The 20718-nt window shown below is 40.3% G+C and overlaps 2 protein-coding genes across 3 annotated transcripts in view; both read left to right on the top strand.

Annotated features, from left to right (window-relative positions):
• The window catches only part of dyrk4 (dual-specificity tyrosine-(Y)-phosphorylation regulated kinase 4), a 32505-nt gene extending 20018 nt beyond the window's left edge, over nt 1–12487 (top strand). For both annotated transcript variants that reach the window (XM_032522929.1, XM_032522930.1), the window contains 13 exons: nt 2060–2143; nt 3771–3923; nt 4270–4420; nt 4662–4825; nt 6085–6221; nt 6991–7131; nt 8084–8222; nt 8430–8511; nt 9093–9265; nt 9400–9460; nt 9945–10074; nt 10199–10335; nt 10621–12487. In XM_032522929.1, the coding sequence (XP_032378820.1) occupies nt 2060–2143; nt 3771–3923; nt 4270–4420; nt 4662–4825; nt 6085–6221; nt 6991–7131; nt 8084–8222; nt 8430–8511; nt 9093–9265; nt 9400–9460; nt 9945–10074; nt 10199–10335; nt 10621–10883 (1815 nt within the window). In that variant the 3' untranslated portion in view covers nt 10884–12487. The remainder of the gene's footprint in view (nt 1–2059; nt 2144–3770; nt 3924–4269; nt 4421–4661; nt 4826–6084; nt 6222–6990; nt 7132–8083; nt 8223–8429; nt 8512–9092; nt 9266–9399; nt 9461–9944; nt 10075–10198; nt 10336–10620) is intronic.
• Nucleotides 12488–14352: 1865 nt separating this feature from the next.
• ndufa9a (NADH:ubiquinone oxidoreductase subunit A9a) lies at nt 14353–20483 on the top strand. Its single transcript, XM_032522998.1, has 11 exons — nt 14353–14606; nt 15655–15828; nt 16415–16512; nt 16897–16988; nt 17209–17350; nt 17577–17679; nt 17900–17970; nt 19020–19096; nt 19315–19410; nt 20046–20112; nt 20207–20483. The coding sequence occupies exons 1-11, from the start codon at nt 14552–14554 to the stop codon at nt 20375–20377; spliced, it is 1146 nt and encodes a 381-aa protein (XP_032378889.1). The 5' UTR covers nt 14353–14551; the 3' UTR covers nt 20378–20483.
• The last annotated feature ends 235 nt before the right edge of the window (nt 20484–20718 follow it).

The raw sequence follows: 20718 nt of genomic DNA on the forward strand, positions 1-20718 counted from the left end.
TCCAGTGGAGTTGCTCAGTGGCCAGCAGATCAGACTGTGGTTGTACTGGGCAGCTTCCAGGTATGAATGTGCGCAACTGTGTGAAAATTATCAAAAGAGAGACTACCTCTCAGTGAACCTTCTATAAATAAATAAAACTATCCTAACTTATAACAGTAATTTTGATAACGTGGATTGATCAGTGACCTGTCATAGTCAATGCCAATGAAAACGACAGGGCAGCGTGATTATCCAGTGAAAAACAACTGTAAATGTCTGACAGCTGACAGTGTAAGTAGGCACAGTTTTACAGTTTGTTTACCCTCAGTTACTCCTGGTGTTATTGCTTTGCTGGCACTCAGACCAGCTGACCCTTGAGGACCCAAAGCCGGTCTCACACCCCTGCTGTGAGGACCGTGATCTCTAGCAAAGATCCCCAGTCACGTAGAAACAGAGTAAGCATTACTCCTGACTTCTGTTTCCTGTCTTCACTTCCATTCATCTATTTATGTTACATCATTTAAACTTGCTGGCACATTAGGAGCAAATGCCCTCTTTCATGTTAGTTTCATTTGAGTGTGCAATCATGTCTACCCAGGAAAGACTATTTACTGAATCATGCAGTGAAACCATATCCAACTCTGTGTTTGAAGTATTACTATGTCTTTCACTTTCTTGTGCAAACCTGGTTCTTAGGCACAGATAGCAATTGCTGTTTTGAATCTTGAAATCTCATTATTTCATGTTATTAATAGGAGAGGTGGAAAACACAGAAACGTGTGCACTTGGGCACGTGCAATGATGTCACCAGGTTTCAACTGGGCTAAGGGCTCATTAGTCAGGCTTAGAGCAGACCTTTCAGGTGATGTTTTAGAATCCAATCTGCCACAGTGACCTATGGCTCCTGCTGTCACTCACAGTGCTCCTGAGATTGTAACGTGATCACATTATTGTGTCACACCCTTCTCTGGCTATGTCTTGTGTGCCTGTCTTACTGAAGAATCCTATCAACTTTATGGACCTTTTTCACAGCAGACATTTCAACTTGTCATAGTAGCTGTTTCAGTAAGTCAGCATGCACAATACCAGGGCCTCTCCTAAGTGGAATGTGGCCATCATTAATGGTTTTGAATACACCTGTGCTTTTCCTACTATGATATGTCTGCCGTGAAAAAAGTCTATCACAAGTCCCAAAGCCAGTGAGTGTTTACTTGTATCCAGTGACCAGTAACATTTTAAGAAGTCAATTCAGTGTCTCATCCTCCTCCTCATCCTCCTCATCCTCCTCCTGCCTACGATGCTGTCGTGACAGCTGATGTTGCTTTTGCTTCTCAATTAGAAGGTTTAGTGTAAGGTGCTGATTGGAAAGCTGTTTCCTATCCAGCACCTGTGGACAACACCCCACCCATCCTGTCTCACCCACCCACTCCCTCCGTCCCTCCCCAGACGGAGTTTAGCACATTTACCCACATGGGGATAAGCTTTATTTCACCCATATGGTGTTGCCCAAAAGAGCTGCACACTTACCCGCTGATTACTAAGGCACGTGTAAGCTGGCTTGGGGTTGGAGAGAATCGTGCACAATCATTCCAAATGCATGTGACACATTTTTTTTTTAGAAATCAGGAACTTTGATTGAGACAAGTGGATCTCCAGTGTGGACAGTCTTGGATGTGCATGTACACCCGCTGCCAGGCACATGGATATGCACATGGTCACACACCTGCATAACCCAGCAGGTGCTCCAAAATTACTGTTGCTGGGTATTTTACAGAAGTAATCTATTTTTGGTACCTAAAGTGTCTTATTTATGGTAGTCCCACTGCAATCTCGTTCAGCTGTCCACAGGCTGTGTGTTTTTGAGAATGAGGGTCCTGGCAGCATGAACACAGGAAGCTATTCAATTGGTAATATTTGTTGTTATTTATGACTGCTTTAATGCATCTCTCATGGTGTCAAAGGCTTGCTAAATCTCACAATGGGGATCATGTTGTTATGCATAAAAATGTGCATTTGTGACCATAACTTTTTTTTCTCATCTTGTAGCACATTTCATAAATTGCTCTCATTCCTCCCACAGACCTCAAGACCGGAGGCCTTCCCTCACCCTCACAGACTCCCAGCAGAAGGCAACCGTCTCGGAACAAACCGACCCTGCTCACAGGTCAGCGCTTCCCCCCTGCTAGATGCTGCAGCAGCTGACCCCTTACCCACAACATGTATCAACTATGGCATCTTTTCCCTTTGTGTTTGAGTTATTTGAGGTGTACTGGAATCATTGCCTGAGAGATAATATTCATCCCTTTCTTCTTTTTTCTCTTTTCATACACATGCAGTGAGCTACACCAGAATCCTATTAGGCATTAAATGCATCATAGAGACTTATTCTGATGTTTTGAATATTGACAGAGCAGCTCCTCAGAAAAAAAAAATGTCTGTGGTGAGCTTCCCAATTGAAGTCATCTATATTGACATTTAGATCCTCATTAGAAAACATGGATGTGACTGTATACATCTTGCTGCACATGTTCATGTGTAACGCATCACTGACATTCATTGAAGTGCAGCTTATTAAAGCAGCATGGTTATGTACAGTCGCGTAGCTGCGTTTACTTCTTTTGCCTGTTGTGGCAGGTGCCTGCAACTATATTTAGCCCTATCTCTATGCGTCGTAACCAAGTTGGCAGATCCTGCAGCAGCTCTAAACACGTGAGATGAACTATCAGAAATATCTACGGTCTGGATAGGAAAGCTTTTTTTCCTGGAATGCTGTTAATAATTAATATCAAAGAATTTATTATGTTGGCAATACAGTACATTGTGGAGGGCTACATGATAGCATGCAGGGTGTAGTTTCAGCTCAGTCTTAAAGTTTTTACCATGACATTTGGGTGAAACTGCAGCCCAGTAAGTGAAAACGTGTCCTAAATATACTCTACAGTATTATACCCCTCTTGATGCTGATACACGTCCGTAGGATATCTCATTTTCCCCAGAGAGTTTGGCATAGGACAGAGGTCTAACTTTGCCCATCATTGCCAGGGCAGAAACTTGCAAGGCAGGGACACATGTAATCGTGCTCTCAGAGCAAGCACGATGGCAGCCAGTGAAAAGCAGGTTGCTGTTCTTCACCTCCCCCACAGAACCAGACAGACAGACTCTGTCAGGACCCAGCCTCACAGGCTTTGTCCCCATTTCACTCTGACCTGATCAGTAATTCCAGCCGCTGCCTTCTGGGGGTCCTGGTCACCTGAGCCTCTGCAGACAAAATGCAGGTGGAAGGGATGTAGGCCACAAACTGCGAACATAAAACTAAAACTAAGGAGCTGCAGCCCAAAACAGACACATACTCATGAAAAAATGAAAAAGGGATGTAACAAGCTTGTAGTCGCACTGTTAAAAGAATAATACATTTAGACTTCACACTTACAGTTCTGGCCGTCTCTCTACAGATGCTTTTGTTTTTGTTGCACTGCACAGTAGGTTACTCCCCGCAGAAATAAAGATCTTAAAAGCTTTGTAGCTGTGGAAGGTGGACAATGTCCTTGTTGATGTTTCTGAATACTCTCTTTTTTGCAGAATATACTAGAGTCTGCCATCATCTAAGTCCTTAGTCATTGCTATACATTTTAGGCTTTTGGAGTTTAAAAAACAGACTTTATAAATATCTTTCTCCATCATCTGACTCCATCTTATTGTTGTCATTGTTAAAAAAATGTATGTTTTGGTGTTTTTAATGTTGATTTCTTTAATCAAGGCAGTACAACTAACACCATCCTTCTGATTTACAGAAGTTTGGCCCTGGTGTAGGAACCCTGCCTCAGCTTGAACCACCAGTGGTCCAGGTGGTGGTCAGCAATGCCAAAAACCAACATCAGCCGTCAGACAACATCCTGCCCCAAATTACCAACAAAGGGGTCCAAAACAACTATCAGACACACCCGGTGAGCACTTATACACCAGCAGCCTGTAATATCCTACAGTGGCAGCTAGTTTAGAATTAGAACGCTTTGTGATGTTTCTGGGACTAAAAAGATTTAAGCATCTGTATTTCTCAACAGTTGCTTATTTAACTCAAAACTAGTAGTTCCAGGGACACGGAACACAGTGAAAACATGATGAAAGTTAATTTATCTTTTCTTTGCTCATAATTACAAAGGGACTATGCTTCCTCTGGTGTGGTGTGTGTGTGTGTGTGTGTGTGTGTGTGTGTGTGTGTGTGTGTGTGTGTGTGTGTGTGTGTGTGTGTGTGTGTGTGTGTGTGTGTGTGTGTGTGTGTGTGTTGTTCAGGATGAGAGGTCGAAGCCCGCCCAGCAGTTCAGCACGCGGTTTGGTTCAACATTGGATAAAGTGTCTGTCTCCCGCAACACCAAGATTATCAGCAACAAGCTGGAGAAAGAGAAGGCATATGAGGGGCAAAGGTTACCCATGTCTCCCCTAGGTGTGTAATCCTGGATAACAATACAACACAACAGGATGAGAGTGATGTTATTTCACATTTTGAATCTTTCTTTAAAGGGTGTTTTTTTCAAGACAGGCATGTAACTAAGTAACAATTTTGATGCAGTAAAAATAGCGTGCTGACATTTAAGTTGATCGTTCACAATCCTCTCCTCTTGGCAGAGGTGTAATCAATATGATCGTGACTCATCCCACCCTCCTCCTCTTACTTCCTGTTGCAGAGGCACTGAAGAACTTCCAGGACCGGCTGACGGAGTTTGAGCAGGAAGAAATCATGGACTACGCAGAGATCTGGTTCCTTGGTCAGGGCTCTCAGAAGATCGAGGGTTCCCAAGGAACACCGCAGAACTCTGGATACGATGACGAGCATGGAAGCTACGTCAGGGTAAGACGGGCGGCCTGTCACTGTGAAAATGAAGTCTGTTTTTTTGTAAGCAGTAACAAGCAGAGACCTTTTAGAAAAGTCTTCCTCCTTACTTATGTCAGGTGGGTTTTTTTTGTTATTGAAGCCAAAAAGCAGTACATACAGGCTTTGTGGTTGAAACCCAAGCCTGGCCACACATTGCAAATGACAAATCATGAAATATATACGTGTAAGCATCTTAGACTGGAAAAGTTAGCTAACATCTACGTCTTAGATGTTAACATGTCCCAGAGGCACTTAAACAGTCCGACAGAGAGTTTGCTAAACAGTTGCTAAAGTCAGCTTTGATCAGTACAGAAACAGATTTTGCACATCTACAACATGAGACCGGTGAGTAGGATACAGGTTACTATAGAGGGGCTGTATTGATATTTAAGCTCTGACTATGGTAATAGTTATATTTTGTGACAGTGTGCTGGAGGTTTTCTTTGCGAAGTCAGCTTTGATGAAACATAAAGTTGACTGATGTGCTAGAAACTCACACTGTAGCTACAGGTATGGAAGAATGAAATCTTAAAATGTAGGGTATCATTCATAATGGGGTCAGCAGTGCTGTCAATCATGAGAACATTTTTGTTTATCATAAAAAACCCTGATAGTTCTATAAAAGGCCCCATGGTTATTCAGGGTTCACGTCAGCCCAATTTAAACGCACATCTGCATGTGTGCAATTGTGCAGAGACATTAAAATGAAATCATTTGAAAGTAAGAACGTAAACTGAAAATGCATGAAGACTCGCATACAGACACACGCATACAGTACACATTCGCAGGCTTTCGAGTTGCCTGAGCTGCCTTCATATGACCTTAATCCAGCAGCTGCAGAACCCGCCATCTGTTCGTTTGACTTCATTGTTTAATACTGTACACAATAAACTGAACTGAGGTCATCAAAGCCTGTATCCACAGGCTTAGCTGTCATGCCTATCAGGTGACTGACAGCCATTGGTTAGTTGAGGCTCATTGTCACAGGCTTGAATTGACAATTACAGCAAAATACATGGTTAGGGTTAGCCTAACAACTCCAGTGTCATTGAGTAAATAGCATCTACAATCATTAAGTAACAATTATAGATCACAGTTCTGTAAGTCTCAAAATTACAAAATGTGGATTTAGTCATAATATAGTTAATTTTGCTGAGTGATGGATTTTCTTTTCAGTAAAAGCATACGTGAAGTCTGCTATAGTATCCACAGTGCTCTTACTCTTGCTTTTTTAGGTTCTGCATGACCACATTGGCTACAGGTTTGAAGTGCTTGAAGTGATCGGGAAAGGCTCCTTTGGACAGGTCCTGAAATGTCTGGACCACAAGAACAACGAACTCGTAGCCATTAAGATGATACGTAATAAGAAAAGGTACAAAGTGCACAAACACATTTCAGTGTGATTTATTTCATTCATTGCATTTCACTCTGTCCAAGTCACCTGCGATTAAACCTTTCCTGGAAAAACATCCTGTGTTACTCTTTCATTTAGACTACACTGTAGCTCACTAAATACTCTATAAAAGTCAATTTTTGTATCTGATTCCCTGTTGTGAGATCTTCCCACATGCCCGTGTCATGATCAATTTACATTTCAGAAGTCTGGCAAACCTCTAAGTTTTTGATTTAGCTTGATAGAAGTCTGGACCCTGTGGTGTAATCTTACTTGTCCTTAGTCACTAAAGATCACAGTGTGGCAGCGTCTTCCCGGGTCCTGTAGGTTAGATACAGGAGCCATTGGGTCTTCCCGCCACTTCAATAATGCAGAAAACAAATGGTACAAACTGTCAGAGCAATGCCCCAGGAGAACTCTGCACTGTGTTAGCCGATCTTATCTGTCCCGGGGGAGGATTGTGTATCGTTGACATAAAGAAATGTCCAAGGATTTAAGGAATTGGTGTGAAGAAAAAAAATGAACAGCAGAAAATGTTCATAAAATAAATCCAAAATGACCAAAGAGTCCTATTTATCGCCATTGTGGCACGTCTGAAATTAGAACGTGAATAAATACTGTACATATATTTATTCTAGCCCTGCAATACCTGGAAAAGCAGAAATACATGGTGTTGAAATCATCATCAGGTGCTATTTTCTGAATGTCACTTCAATCTAACACCTCCTGTTATCTAATGTGTTTGTAGGTTTCATCACCAAGCTCTGGTTGAGCTGAAGATCCTGGATGTGATAAAGAGAAAAGACAAAGACAACCTCCACAACGTCATCCACATGAAGGAGTACTTTTACTTCCGAAATCACCTCTGCATCTCCTTTGAGCTTCTCGGGTAAGTACGCTCACTCGCATTCCGCATGTTCAGAAGTTAGTCTTACAGGAGACTATAAAGACACCACTGAATAATTCATCTCTTAATCAAAGGTATTCAAGGTTAGCCACCTTCCCCAACAACAACAACAGCACGGTTAGCTTATTGTCTCTATTCATTCTAACGCTGTGTGGCCAGGGGTGTCGGACTAGGAGTGGAAATGGGACCGCAAACCCACAGCCCTCATGTGAGGGGGGCCCAAAAAGATGTTAGGATGAATAGCTGTGGATGCGCCCATAGAGAATGCCTTTCTTCGAAGGCCCAGAATTATGTGCTATGCCCCTGTGCATGACTGCAATCAATTAGGAGTTAAGTGATCACCTGTGTCCATTAACGCCATCTATGTTTTAGTGCGGCTCACCACTGATATCTTATATATTTGAAGGGAGATAGTTCTGTGTATCACTCCGGCAGAATGACCTTTTAATGCCATCTTGGACTGGCCCCTTGTCTAACATTACAGTCACTGAATCCTTTACTTAAGGCCTTGATTGGGGCCCTATCTTTTACCCCTTCTTGCTTCATGGTGTTAAGGGTCCCGTTACACAGTCTAAAGAAGTTTATGCTTACTACAAGTAGCAAGAAATATCAGACGGAGTCTCCCTCTGAACGTGTGCACAATCGCAGGTTACTTAAGTGTGCGCTTGAAAATCAGAGGATGTTTTATTAAGGGTAATGCAAAGTGTAGAGTGACACCAAACTTAGCCGCCTTCTATTTTCCCAGAGCGTTTATTTGTGGAACAGGAAGAAGTTCTTCATGTGGTGCATCTTTTTATAAGTGAATCTATATTGAGCTCACTGTGCTATGGAATGAACAAAGTACATACTGTAGATAGAAAAAGAAAAATGTAAAAGTATCGTAAAGATGAAAAGAAGAAAAAACATAAATTCCATTTTATTTTTGTCTCATTAGAGTGAACTTGTATGAGCTCATCAAAAAAAACAACTTCCAGGGCTTCAGTCTCGCTCTCATTCGCCGCTTCACCCACGCTCTTCTCAGGTGCCTGCAGATGCTGCACAGGGAAAAGATAATCCACTGTGACCTCAAACCGGTACTGACTCACTCTTATACTTATTCTTGTGATATAGAATATGAAAACCCATTTAAAATATAGTCAACAAAACCTGATGTTGGCCACACCTTTAGCCTGAATGTATGTCCCCAGATCAACTGTGTGGATTTTGCTCCACCTTGTGGAGCAGTATAATATATTGCAGCAGCATTATATAAAAGTGTTTGTTCTTCTACTTGTGAACAGGAAAACATCCTTCTGTCTCAGAGAGGGCCGGGGAACATCAAGGTGGTTGACTTTGGATCGAGTTGTTATGAACAACAAAGAGGTAAGAGCATAAAACTCCACAAAAAGAATAATGTAACTATACTTTTTACTATGGGTGGGGAAAAATTGTGTCATGTACGTATGTATTTTGAATTTTTAGCAACAATTTAAAAAATGTATTCCCCCCAGAATCGTTTTTTATACCAATGATTGGCCTCAATATTATCTTTTTATACTGTTCCGACAAAGGCGATGCCATTTCTGTTCCAGTAAAACAGACAGGAAGCAGAAAATGCTGAAAATACATGTTGTGTACTTCTTTACAAACAAAGAAATGTCGGACTAACTGACTGACATGTGAGGTGCATTCATTTTAGAAAATAATTAGTTTTTAGAATTGTCTCATGATATATTGTTTCCAGAAATGTATCATTCAAGTTACTATATACTATACTATTGCATTGCAATATTTCTAGAATCACAATGAATAAAATAGCAATACAAATCAAATCGGCACCCATGTAGAGTGAAGCAATCACACAGCATATCATCCCAGCCCGTTGGGATATGGTCCACAAAACTTCTATCTTCTTTATTCTATCCTGAGACCTCCCTCACAGTCTCTTCTTTCTTTTCCATTAGTGTACACCTACATCCAGAGTCGCTTCTACCGCTCTCCAGAGGTTATCCTGGGTCACCCCTACAGCATGGCCATCGACATGTGGAGTCTGGGTTGCATCCTTGCTGAACTCTACACAGGCTATCCTCTCTTTCCAGGAGAGAGCGAAGTGGAGCAGATCTCCTGCATAATGGAGGTATGACATGGAATTAATTGTGTGTTCACATACTGTATATTTTTGCAGTGGCTTTACATTTCCCAAAATGTAAAGGAATTACATTTATACAATATGGGCTGTTGAGTTGCTTCAGTGATGTTTTTGATTCACAGGTTTTTGGGATGCCTCCGAATGATTTTGTTCAATCAGCATCAAGGAGGAGGTTGTTCTTTGGTGAGAATTTGTCTTCAGTTTCAGTTTCATCTTATTTCAGTGGATATTTGATATGTTGCACCATATACAATGTAGACTACAGCATTTTCTCAATGGCATCATAAGATAAATGAAGGTGTTAGGTAACGCTAGGAACAATTGTGACTATTATTATTACTGTTCATCACACCCCCAACCGGTCAGACACCGCCTACTAAGACCTTGGGTCTGTCCCCTAAAAGAATGTTTTCCTCACCACCCAAGGTGTCTCCTTAAGAGGGAGCTTTTTCTCGCCACTGTCGCGCTAAATATTTGCTCTTGGGGGAATTACTGGAATTGTAGGGTCTTTGTAAATTATAAAGTGTGGTCTAAACCTACTTTATCTGTAAAGTGTCTTGAGATAACTCTTGTTATGATTTCATACTATAAATAAAATTGACTTGAATTGAATTAAATTGAATTTGACAGACGGTAGATCAGTACTGTGTTTGATCATTGTGTGCAGACTCAAAAGGAAACCCCAGGAACATCACTAACAGTAAGGGGAAGAAGAGGAGACCCAACTCCAAGGAGCTGTCCGCTGCTTTGAAAACGAATGACGCTTTGTTCTTAGACTTCATCAAACGCTGCCTCACGTATGTTCCCCCTAAACATCTTTCAAACGACTTTTTATCAAGTAGGCTCCAGTGATACTTAATTAAAGGTCAAATACAAATCTCCACTTATATACTAAATGTTTTTTTCTGTGTGTGTTTTCAGTTGGGATCCAACCAAACGTATGACTCCGGATGAGGGGTTACAGCATGAGTGGATCCTGGAGGGAAATTTCAATAAAGTCCGGCCGAGAGCCAGGCCCACAGTGAAGAAGGCCTCCGACATCTCAACCAGCAATCCTGGTAAGAGTACTATTCGTTTCATCATCCATTCTATATACTTCCAATAATTACCACATTACCCATAATACCCACAGCATTTTGAAGTAAAAGTAAGAATTAAAATACAGAAAACAGCTCAAATAAAGCAAAGACTTGCCTTACAAATCTGTACAGTTGAGGTTGAATGTGTACACACTGTTCACCCTGAGCAACTATGATCTGATCTGATCTGAGCAGACATACCATAAGAGGTGTTTTGAATTCATCTTGAGCCGACATTCAATGTTGTTTGTTTCCATGGTACAGCGGAGAAAGCAAGCTCAGAGAGCAACACAAATGACAAGCTGGAGAGAGAGGGTTCAGCCACAGGAACAACGATGGCCCCTACCGAGCGTTTGCGGCCCATCGGGGCCTCCGCGGAAGAGGAGGTGTGTGAGAATGAGGATTCCAAGCAGCAAGAAGGAGGTGGAGAGAGGCCTGTTCACATCATCATCAAGCCTCAAGAGGAAGTGGGCACAGAGAGGAAAGACAGCCAGGGGCTGTCTCAGAGTTTGCCACCCATCATGTAACAGTCAAACGGGAATCGTGCTGCGTTCAAGTGGCAAGTGTCCCACTCCCCAACTGAGAGAGATTGAGTCGGTGGAAGTAGAAGTGAATGGACAGCTGACAGAAAGTTGACAGGAATTAGTTTGGCCCTGCACACACAATACAAGAAAAGATCCTTCATGTTCTCATTCATTACAAACACTGCCGTGATGCTTCTGTGTCTACATGACGTCACAAAAAAACATGTTAGAGAAGTCCAAGAATAGTCTGAGTTGATGTTTTCTATAGCCAGGTAGGAAACCAACCCGTTTCCACATGCTCTGAACTGAATATGGATGTATGGAGGCGATACACTGATCAGCTACATAGAGGGACATCTTCTATTTATTGTTTTAAATATACAGTCATAGTGTTTTCTTTTATTCTGTGGAACTTTGAGTTTAAATGACAGTGAAGTCCATCCACCAGCTGTACCTTTGTTTATAAAGGAGTTAAGTTGCAGTTGCAGGCATTCTGTTTAAATGTGTCACGATTAAGACACCAAGCTGTCTGCCACATAGGAATGCAAATGTTGACTTTAGATCACATGGTTGAAAACCTTTCATAGCACAGCATCACCTTTTTTTGGTTGCTGTCGCCTGTACTAGTTATTGAACCCAATCTTTGCTGGGCATTGAAATCTTTAACAAACAGGTAAGACCACAAACACTTTTACTTTTCTAAGTCTTCATGTTAAAAACCAAAGTAGGTGACTTTAAAGGGTGCATGTGTATAACACTGATCAAATCTTTGTTTTTGCATTTTACTCTTTCATAACGGTACAATATGTTTAAGAAGTGTGTGCAATACAGGCTGAGCCAAAAAAATGTTTTTTTAAATCATGTTAAAGAAATAATTGTCATGTTCTTTTTAATCATAGAATGTAGTTGATGACATATAGATTATTAACGGTTTCATGTATTTATTGTGGAACATTTTTGATCCTGTTGCATTTTTGTTTCACAATTTAATTCAACAATCATAAAATATGTATTTGTAATAGAATGTATTGTATATATATTTCTGCCGTAATTTCCTATGTATGTATGTCTAATACAGAACATATTTGTTGAAGGTTTAGACAAGGTTTTACTTGTTGTGTTGTTACTGTATGAAATATTTTGTATGTCTGTGGTATTTATAACATTTTTTTTATATATTAGAAACAAAAAGACAATCCTGCTATTGATAGTTTGTGCCTTGCAGTATTAAACATCTTGCACTTTACTATTGTGTGTGAACACCTGAATTAGAAACCGGATTCTTCTTACCTGTCAAACAGACAATGGTTCATACTACCCTGCCAGGTTCCCTTTTATTTGACAAAATTATGTCTAATCTAATGTGACAGAACATGATGAAACAATTGTTTCATTATTAATCATTTTTTAATAATGATTTAGTCACCAACAGAGATAGAATTGTAATCTAATATAGACCTGTGCCCTTGCTATCTATCAGCTGAGCAACAAGAGATCCCGAGAGGGTGGATTGTAGCTGAAATACAAAAAGTTACGATACTGTAGTTATGTACATTTTTTTGTCTTTTTGTCTTTTATGATTAAATAAAAGGTTGTTTCAAAGAGCATATGCTTTCATATTTTGTAATTTGTATCTTACATTTTTGTGTTTATGTTTTCAACATTTGAAATGATGCTGAGGGATTGTTGGCACATTGTTCAATTCGGAATCAGACCACAGACTACAAGCAGTTTAAAACTGTACCCTTTAGTTGTAAGGTGTACAGTAGTAGGCTAATTGTTTTCACATCCTGTTGCTTCATACAGTAAGTATGTAGTTTGGGCAGTGGTGGCCTAAGGCTTAAAGAAGCAAGCTTGTGACTGGGGGGTCACCTGCTCAAATCCCCAGACCGAGGGGATAAAGTCTGAGTGTGGAAAGTGAGAGAGTAGTGTCATGGGGGTAAGCCAGCCTCCACAAAGCGTACCTCCTGTGGAACCGTTTTGTTGCTAACAAGCTATCACCCACCGTTAACATCCCATTGACTGCCATGCATTTTGGCACCACTTTGACAGCGAATAACTTCACATCTGAAGCGTTTAAAGACTCTATTTGTGCCTTGTTTATTTCTAAAGAATCACGAGAATGTAGAAAAGGTTCCATTACCTTGTTTCTCACGTCATGGCTCTGTAGCTGACGTTTTTGTAGAAATAGGCTAACGATTGTGTCATAACCATGCAACTTTCTGTTGCATAGTAGACAAATTTACGTACAGTACAGAATAAGCTAGGAGGCAGATTTGCATTACATTAGCTGTTTTAGTTTAATTACTAATGTTAACTAGCATTTTAGTTAGCAATACGCCTGTAGGCTACCTATGTTATCTCCTAACAAATACCTACGCTCTCCGTCTTTGCAAGATTTGGAATGATTGAGATTTTCCTTGGCACAGCTACCAGAAGTTTTAGAACTTTCAAACAGGTTGCTCAAAAAGCAAATCTACATCTTCAAGCTCAGTTGGAGGCTGTGCAGTAACGCTCAGCCATCACTGGAAAAGTGCTTGTAATAGACTTCACTCATCTCCGTGGAAATCTACGGCGTTTTTTTTAACTGTCTATGAGCAGCGCTTGTTTACCACTAAGGTGCCTTTGAGCAAGGCCCTTAACCCCAACCACTCCAGTGGAGCTGCTCAGTGGCCAGTAGATCAGACTGTGGTTGTGCTGGGCAGCTTTCAGGTATGAATGTGGAACTGTGTGAATGTGACAGGTCGTCGTTCCAAATGGAAATTTGTTCTCTATCGACTTACCTGGATAAATAAATGGTTTTTAAAAAATAAGTCACCGATAAATAGATAATTTAATTCTAAGTTAGAATTGTAAAATGATTTTGACTATGCATTTTATAAACACATTTAAAAATAACGGTTTTTGTGTGCCAGCAACTGGAGCTCTGGTTGGCCGGTTGAGACATATGTGGCACAGTGCCACCACTGGCTGCTATGTGCAGGGACACTGTCCCTGGGACAAGTAGTGGCAAAAGTGGCTTGAGCCCTCATTACATTGAATTATTCAGTGCATCATAAATGCTTATTTAAAATCAACACATCTATTTTTTATACTTTATATAAGATAAGAAGATAAGCTTGCAATGGTAGGCCTTCTATTTCTATGGCCTATACATAGCCTATTCAAGTGGCACACTCCATACTCCATAGTGTGGGGTCAGTCAGATACAATTTTGGCTAAAAAGATACTGGGAGACAGAAATCATAATTTTTAGTGCATCATAACTTCATTATATGTGATAGAAATAACTCAATTTCACACGTCCTCTGAGGCCTTCCATAAAATGCATGTTGCCCATTGACTATGAGATATGAACAACTTCATTATGTGATAGAAATTCCTAAATTCCATATGTCCTCTGAGGCCTTCTTTAACATGTATGTTGCCCATTGACTATATGCTATTAGACATTTTTTATTTGAAAACCTTTTTCATTGTTAAAACTGAGGTTGTATTTCATAGACTTGTGTCTGCATATTGACAAAACATTTTTGGGATACGTTTTGTATTGTTAGGACCACGAGCTTTTTTTGTAAAATGTTAAAAATTAAACTGTCGTAAAATGCAACCGTCTATGGTAAAATGATGTGTGAGTATTTTGACCCACACGCTATGCCGTAGTCGGAAAGATGGCGACCTTAGCGCTGGTTAGCCGTCCTGTGGGTGTCCTTCCAAAGATTTCAAGTGAGTACTATCATAACAGTGAGAATTTGATAATTACTCTAACGTCTTAGAGTATAATGTTGTGATTTCAAATCTTTACATATGTGCCATGCTCACCCGGACTCACAGTAAGACCACACATTTGGCTCGGGTGACCTTGCTAACAGGCTTGGGGCTTTAGCTAGCTAGCTAGGAAGTTAGCTCACATTTGGACCTTTGAATAATTAAAATATTATCAGCTAAGCTAAGTTACCTGGCCATATAACCTCCCTTAGCACTTTGTGAATTAGCGTTACTACATGAAGGACAATAGGAGGAGCTTTCCAGTTGCCAGGGGGCTAACGTTGCATTGACCTAACGTCTGTTATAACGTTGGTGGCTCAAAGAAACATTTGCTATTTTTATCAACATTGGGAACGTTACCTTAACGTCACGATAGGTTGTTACTCAGGAAATAGCTACACAAACGGCATTGGATGAGTAGCTAACTGACCTGTTGTTTTACAGCGAAGATGCTAACAATAATATGCAGCTGAGCTAGCCGTAGATTTTCTTGTATTATGTAACTAAGTAGTCGTCCACAACAGTAAGGTTCCTGTTAATAATGTTATTATTGAAAAGGAAACATGCAGCCTTTGAGAGGCTTTCTGGCTTATGTGTTGTTGATTTTTATCTGGTCAGTGCATACAATAGTGTCCCAGTCCACTGCTTGCGAGAAAGAGAGAAAAACACTATGTGTAAAGCAAGAAAATTAAAGAAGTAGCCTACCATACCACTACTGTACAATACTCGTTGGTGTGGTGACGTTGAACTGTATTACACTATGTACGCTGAAATGTTTCTAATACCTGTCTACCCCATTTATTGATACCTATTAGGTTCAATTCCAGTGACCATTAGTAACGCATCCTCAGTATAATGCCATACAATTAAAGAGCTCCACAAACCTCTATAAATGATTCTAACTGTTATAGCCATCATGAAGACATGTTTTATTGCTTTCATTAGTTTTAGGTAAATATACCGCTTGATGTGAATCAAAGCTGTTGCGTTCCTCTCATCTTAATAGGTAGCTGCTCCTCTGCTGTACTGTCAGCAGCCCCCGTCACCACAATCCAGCAGAGGAAGCTCCACCATGCTGTCATCCCCAGGGGGAAAGGAGGACGCTCGTCCTCCAGTGGAATAGCGGCAACAGTGTTTGGTGCCACAGGTTTTCTGGGTCGATACGTGGTCAACAGGCTGGGTACGTTGAAAAATATAGCATACATACTGATGTTAAGTTATATGCACACTAATATTGACTTAACTTTCAGCAAACCTGTGTGCTTTTTTGAGTTTGTGCTTGTAAACATCATATCCTGTGCCCCGTGATCCCACATAAGGAGATGTCAACATGTTATCCCATTAAGGAGGACCTACTCTAGAGTTGTTTGTCTTGCATTCAGTAAATGATGGGGTACAGAGATACAATGATATTTAAGAGCAGGTTACCCAAAGGGAATCTGAACAGCATGTTTAAATCAAGAAAAAATGTCGGAGACAGTATCCAGAACAGAATGGGTATGTGAAGATAGTGGTTTTAAAACTCAATAGCTGACATGACCTGCTTGGTATTTTTTCCTCCCCCACAAGTTTTTATTTTAGTTACTGATACCCATCCAAAAATATAGCCTCTAACAAGACACATACAAATATTTCACTGCAGTTCATTTATATGTTGAAATTTGTTTAAAATATTATTGCTATCAAAAAACAAGTTACCTATACAAGTGACCCAATTGTGCTCCTTTTCTAAGCTCATGACACAAAGATGTGATGATAATTTGCAGGTCGGATTGGCTCTCAGATTGTACTCCCTCACCGCTGTGATCAGTATGACGTCATGTACTTGAGGCCCATGGGTGATCTTGGGCAGATCATTTTCATGGTAAGATGCATACAGACATACATAAATTTGGCCGTGGTAGAATCTTTAAACTGCATTCATAATAAAAAATAATCAATTCAGAGCCTCAAAGGCAGGGTTGGTCAGGTTGAGAAGCTAGCAAGATTTAAAGGTAGCACCACTGTCTCACCACTTCAAAGCACGGACAGCCCGTTCAGTTTAATTGGTCTGAGTTTTTACTGGATTAAAACGGCTACAGATGATGGATTTTTTTCATTATTTTTTAAAGCCTATACGTTATTTATAGCTTTATGGGTGTAAAGACCATTTCAAAAAAGATATTAGAAAGTGTGTATTGGAACCTGTTACAAATCCTACCTTTAAAATAAAATGCGAATGCGCTGTCTCTGTTCTGTCTTGTTGCAGGAGTGGGATGCCAGGAACAAAGAATCCATCAAACGGGCTTTGGAGCACTCAAATGTTGTCATTAACCTAGTGGGCAGAGAGTGGGAGACAAGGTACACATGTAGGCTGAAACAATGTCCTGAAGCACCTGATTTATGTTAAGTGATACTGTTCTCATGGAATAATAATAATACATTTTATTTTACAGCGCCTTTCTAAGCACATAGAATTTGAAGCTTGCTTGGAGATTAGGTAAAGGTGACTTTGTCGAATGGGCATGTAAATAGTAAGCAAGCATTGACATAGAAGTATTTTTCCTCTTTGTGTTCACAGCAACTATCGCTTTGAAGATGTCTTCGTGACCATCCCTCAGCAGATTGCCAAGGCAGCCAGAGAGGCCGGCATTACGAAGTTTGTCCACATGTCTCACCTCAACGCTGACATACGCAGCCCGTCCAAATACCTGAGGAACAAGGTAGAGAACTGTTTTTCCACACTGCGCATTTGCACATATCTCTCTCTCTCTCTCTCTCTCTCTCTCTCTCTCTCTCTCTCATCTCTCCATCGTCTCTCTCTCTCTCTTCGTCTCTCTCTCATTCTCTCTCTCATATTTTTCTGTAGGACTGTATACTGTTTAATTCAGTGAACGTTAACCTGTGTTCTTGTAGTTGATCATTGAGTAAAATGTCCTTTTACCATAGGCTGTAGGAGAGACAGCAGTGAGAGATGAGTTTCCTGATGCAATCATCATGAAGCCTTCTGAGATATTTGGGCGGGAGGACAGATTCTTCAACTATTATGCAAGTAAGACAGTTGTTTTTGTCCGTTCACCGACTGTAATCGATGAGTATGCCAACATGTGGGTCTCTGGGCGATAGGAGTGTGACACTTTTGTGTACTGCAACCTTTTTCAGTGGTTTGGTGATGCTCATTAAGTGCTCTGTCATGGACGCTCCCAACTTACTTGTTCCACAATATGGAAAATTTTCCTTTTGATAATGTGTGGCTTCAATCTTTTTGTCAGACATGCGCTGGTTTGGCAATGCTGTTCCACTCATATCCATGGGGAAGAAGACTGTGAAGCAGCCGGTTCATGTAAGTTTATTGAAAGGAGGCAGCTATTCTAATGTTATAATACATTTAAACTTTCAGAAATATTTTCTGAAACTTGGTGCTTTACACATAGTGTTTTGCTAAAGCGATACTTTTAAAACGATGCCGGTGCCCGAACCAATACTTAAAAAAAAAAAAAAGAAGAAGAAAAGCACAAAACACCAGTCAAAGGTCCAATATGTAATATATTTACTGTAAGAAATACAAAAATTACCCCAATGCGTCGTCATCATATATTAAGTAAACATGCTAAGTAGAAATACTATTTTTTTCTGACAACAATGTTAATGCAAGTATTTTCTCCTTTTAAAATGTCCGTTCCGTGGCGGAATTTCTGTTTGTGTTTTGGCCTGTGTGTTGGTATCAACTGCCCAGTTTGACAGCCAGGCCAGGTTGCCAGACATACCTGTAAAAATGTAAACGCAGCGCGCTACAGCTGTAACGCTAGTACAGCCATGAAAGCAGCAAACAAACAGGATCAACAGAGATAGATTCTACCCGACCTAAAAGAAATGACATGTTTTTAACGGTTACGTGACTAGAAATGTAACAAACCCCGGGTAAATTATAGAGCTGTATTTGAAAGATGGAGACAGTTAAGAGCCCAAAAGGACGCAGAGTTGGCTAATTTCCTCCTGAATAGGTAAGCATTAGCTTCCGGCTAATTTATCACGGCTGCAAGAGAGTTACAAGTTTTTTTGTTTGTTTTTTATTGATTCAAATCGTGACCTTAAATCTATAAGTCAAACTATATATAGAATATGGATTTGAAGAATAGTGACAAACCTAGTACTTTAAAACAAAGTGAGTCAGATTAATTTAGGTTTCCTATATTTTTACTTGTCCCATTTTGTCTAAAGGAAACAATGCACACTAAATGTGCTGGGACATAGTTTCACAAAGAAATTGTTCATTTTGCACATGGCAATACATTATTTTAATTATATATTTTTTTAAAGGAAACAATCGCACACTGCATAACTCTACTGCTTATCACATGACTAAACTAAACTATTTCTTTTGTCCCTCAGGTGGTGGATGTGGCCAAGGCCATAATCAATGCTGTCAGAGACCCTGATGCTAATGGAAAGACATATGCATTAGTTGGGTAGGTGGTCAGCATTCAAATAACTTTGTTGGAAATTCAGTGCCTTGGAGTAGAGCAAATGCTGACATTTGAATATGGGTAACATAAAGCACAAATCATTTATAGATTTCATTGTGCTTCATTTGCAGTCTTAAAGGTTTGTCTACAAGAAAAAAAAGTTTTTTAAATCAACTTACTGGATGAATATTGTTTCTGTCCTGTTTTCCCTTGTCGTCTAGTCCCAACCGTTACCTCCTTCATGACCTGGTAGAGTACATCTACGCAGTGGCACACAGACCTTTTGTGCCCTACCCCCTGCCCCGCCCACTCTATCAGTAAGTGCTTTATTCAGGGTTATTTTTTACATAATTTCCAGAGACAAGGAATCTTCTATGGAACTATATTAAGCATTAAATAACACAGCATGTTGCTAAACAAAACAAAGGAGATGGTTAACTGTTGATTGCATTGTGTGTACCCATGTGTGCTACAGTAATAACACACACAAGCAGTTGTCACTCTCAGATTCATTCCATTTTGAAGAAATACATTTAACATGCAGCACGGTTTGTGAAATGGTGACGTTATTTAAAGGTCCCATGGCATTGACAATTTCACTTTATGAGTTCTTTTAACATTAATATGCATTCCCCCAGCCTGCCTATGGCCCCCCAGTGGCTAGAAATGGTGAAAGGTGTAAACCGAGCCCTGGGTATCCTGCTCTGCCTTTGAGAGAGTTAAAGCTCAGATGGGCCAATCTGGAATTTTGCCCCTTATGAGGTCATTAGGCGCAAGGTTACCTACCCTTTCTCTGCTTTGCCCACCAAGAGGATTTGGCCCATGGTTGTTATTCAAACAAAAAAGCAAGCTGCTCATCAAGATATTCCCCTACAGAGCCACTAGGTGTCTTGGATGCAGTTGAGATATACCACCAAACAATCATATGATAGTTTCTGATTTTTACTTTCAGCCTTGCTGCTCAGTTTTTCGCAATGAACCCATTTGAGCCCTGGACAACCGCAGACAAAGTTGACAGGGTAAGACAACACAGATCTTGATATAACTTGAACCTTGAGGATTTGTGCCACCAACTGTTGTATACTAATTCTGTGCTGCACTTTAATTTTCCAGTTTCACACAACAGACCTGAAGTACCCAGGACTCCCTGGTCTGGAGGATCTTGGTATCACTCCTTCCACTGTAGAACAAAAGGCTATTGAGATTCTGCGTCGTCATCGCCGATTCCGTTACCTGGAAGCTGACCTGGATGAGACAAAGCCAGCCAAAACTGTCAACTATTGAACTACCCACAACACCAGGGCAGCCAGAGGATGTCAGTGCCTCTGATTGTCTTTAATTGGTCTTTAACTATATTCTGTACATAAATTAAAAAAAGATATCCTCTAAAGGTTGTCTTGAGGTTTTTTTTTCTTTGTGGCATATTGGTTTTATTAGACATTGTTTTACCATCACAGTCCCTCTAGAGCAGGGCTCTTCAACATTTTTTGAAGAATTTCTTTGCTGAAAGAAAAAACTGAGTAGGGACCCCTACTACATATACTGTATAAAATCAAGTTGTGTATTAAACTGGGTCAGATGGATATAAATGAATGAATATTTTTACATGTTTTAATGTTAATAAT

This window comes from Etheostoma spectabile, chromosome 8 (genome assembly GCF_008692095.1).
Source record: "Etheostoma spectabile isolate EspeVRDwgs_2016 chromosome 8, UIUC_Espe_1.0, whole genome shotgun sequence".
Taxonomy (NCBI): Eukaryota; Metazoa; Chordata; class Actinopteri; order Perciformes; family Percidae; genus Etheostoma; species Etheostoma spectabile.

Coding starts and splice junctions, on each gene's coding strand:
- ndufa9a (XM_032522998.1), top strand. CDS start 14,552: ATGGCGACCTTAGCGCTGGTTAGCCGTCCTGTGGGTGTCCTTCCAAAG. Junction 16,513..16,896: donor TTGGGCAGATCATTTTCATG/GTAAGATGCATA, acceptor GTCTTGTTGCAG/GAGTGGGATGCCAGGAACAA. Junction 19,097..19,314: donor AAGACATATGCATTAGTTGG/GTAGGTGGTCAG, acceptor CTTGTCGTCTAG/TCCCAACCGTTACCTCCTTC.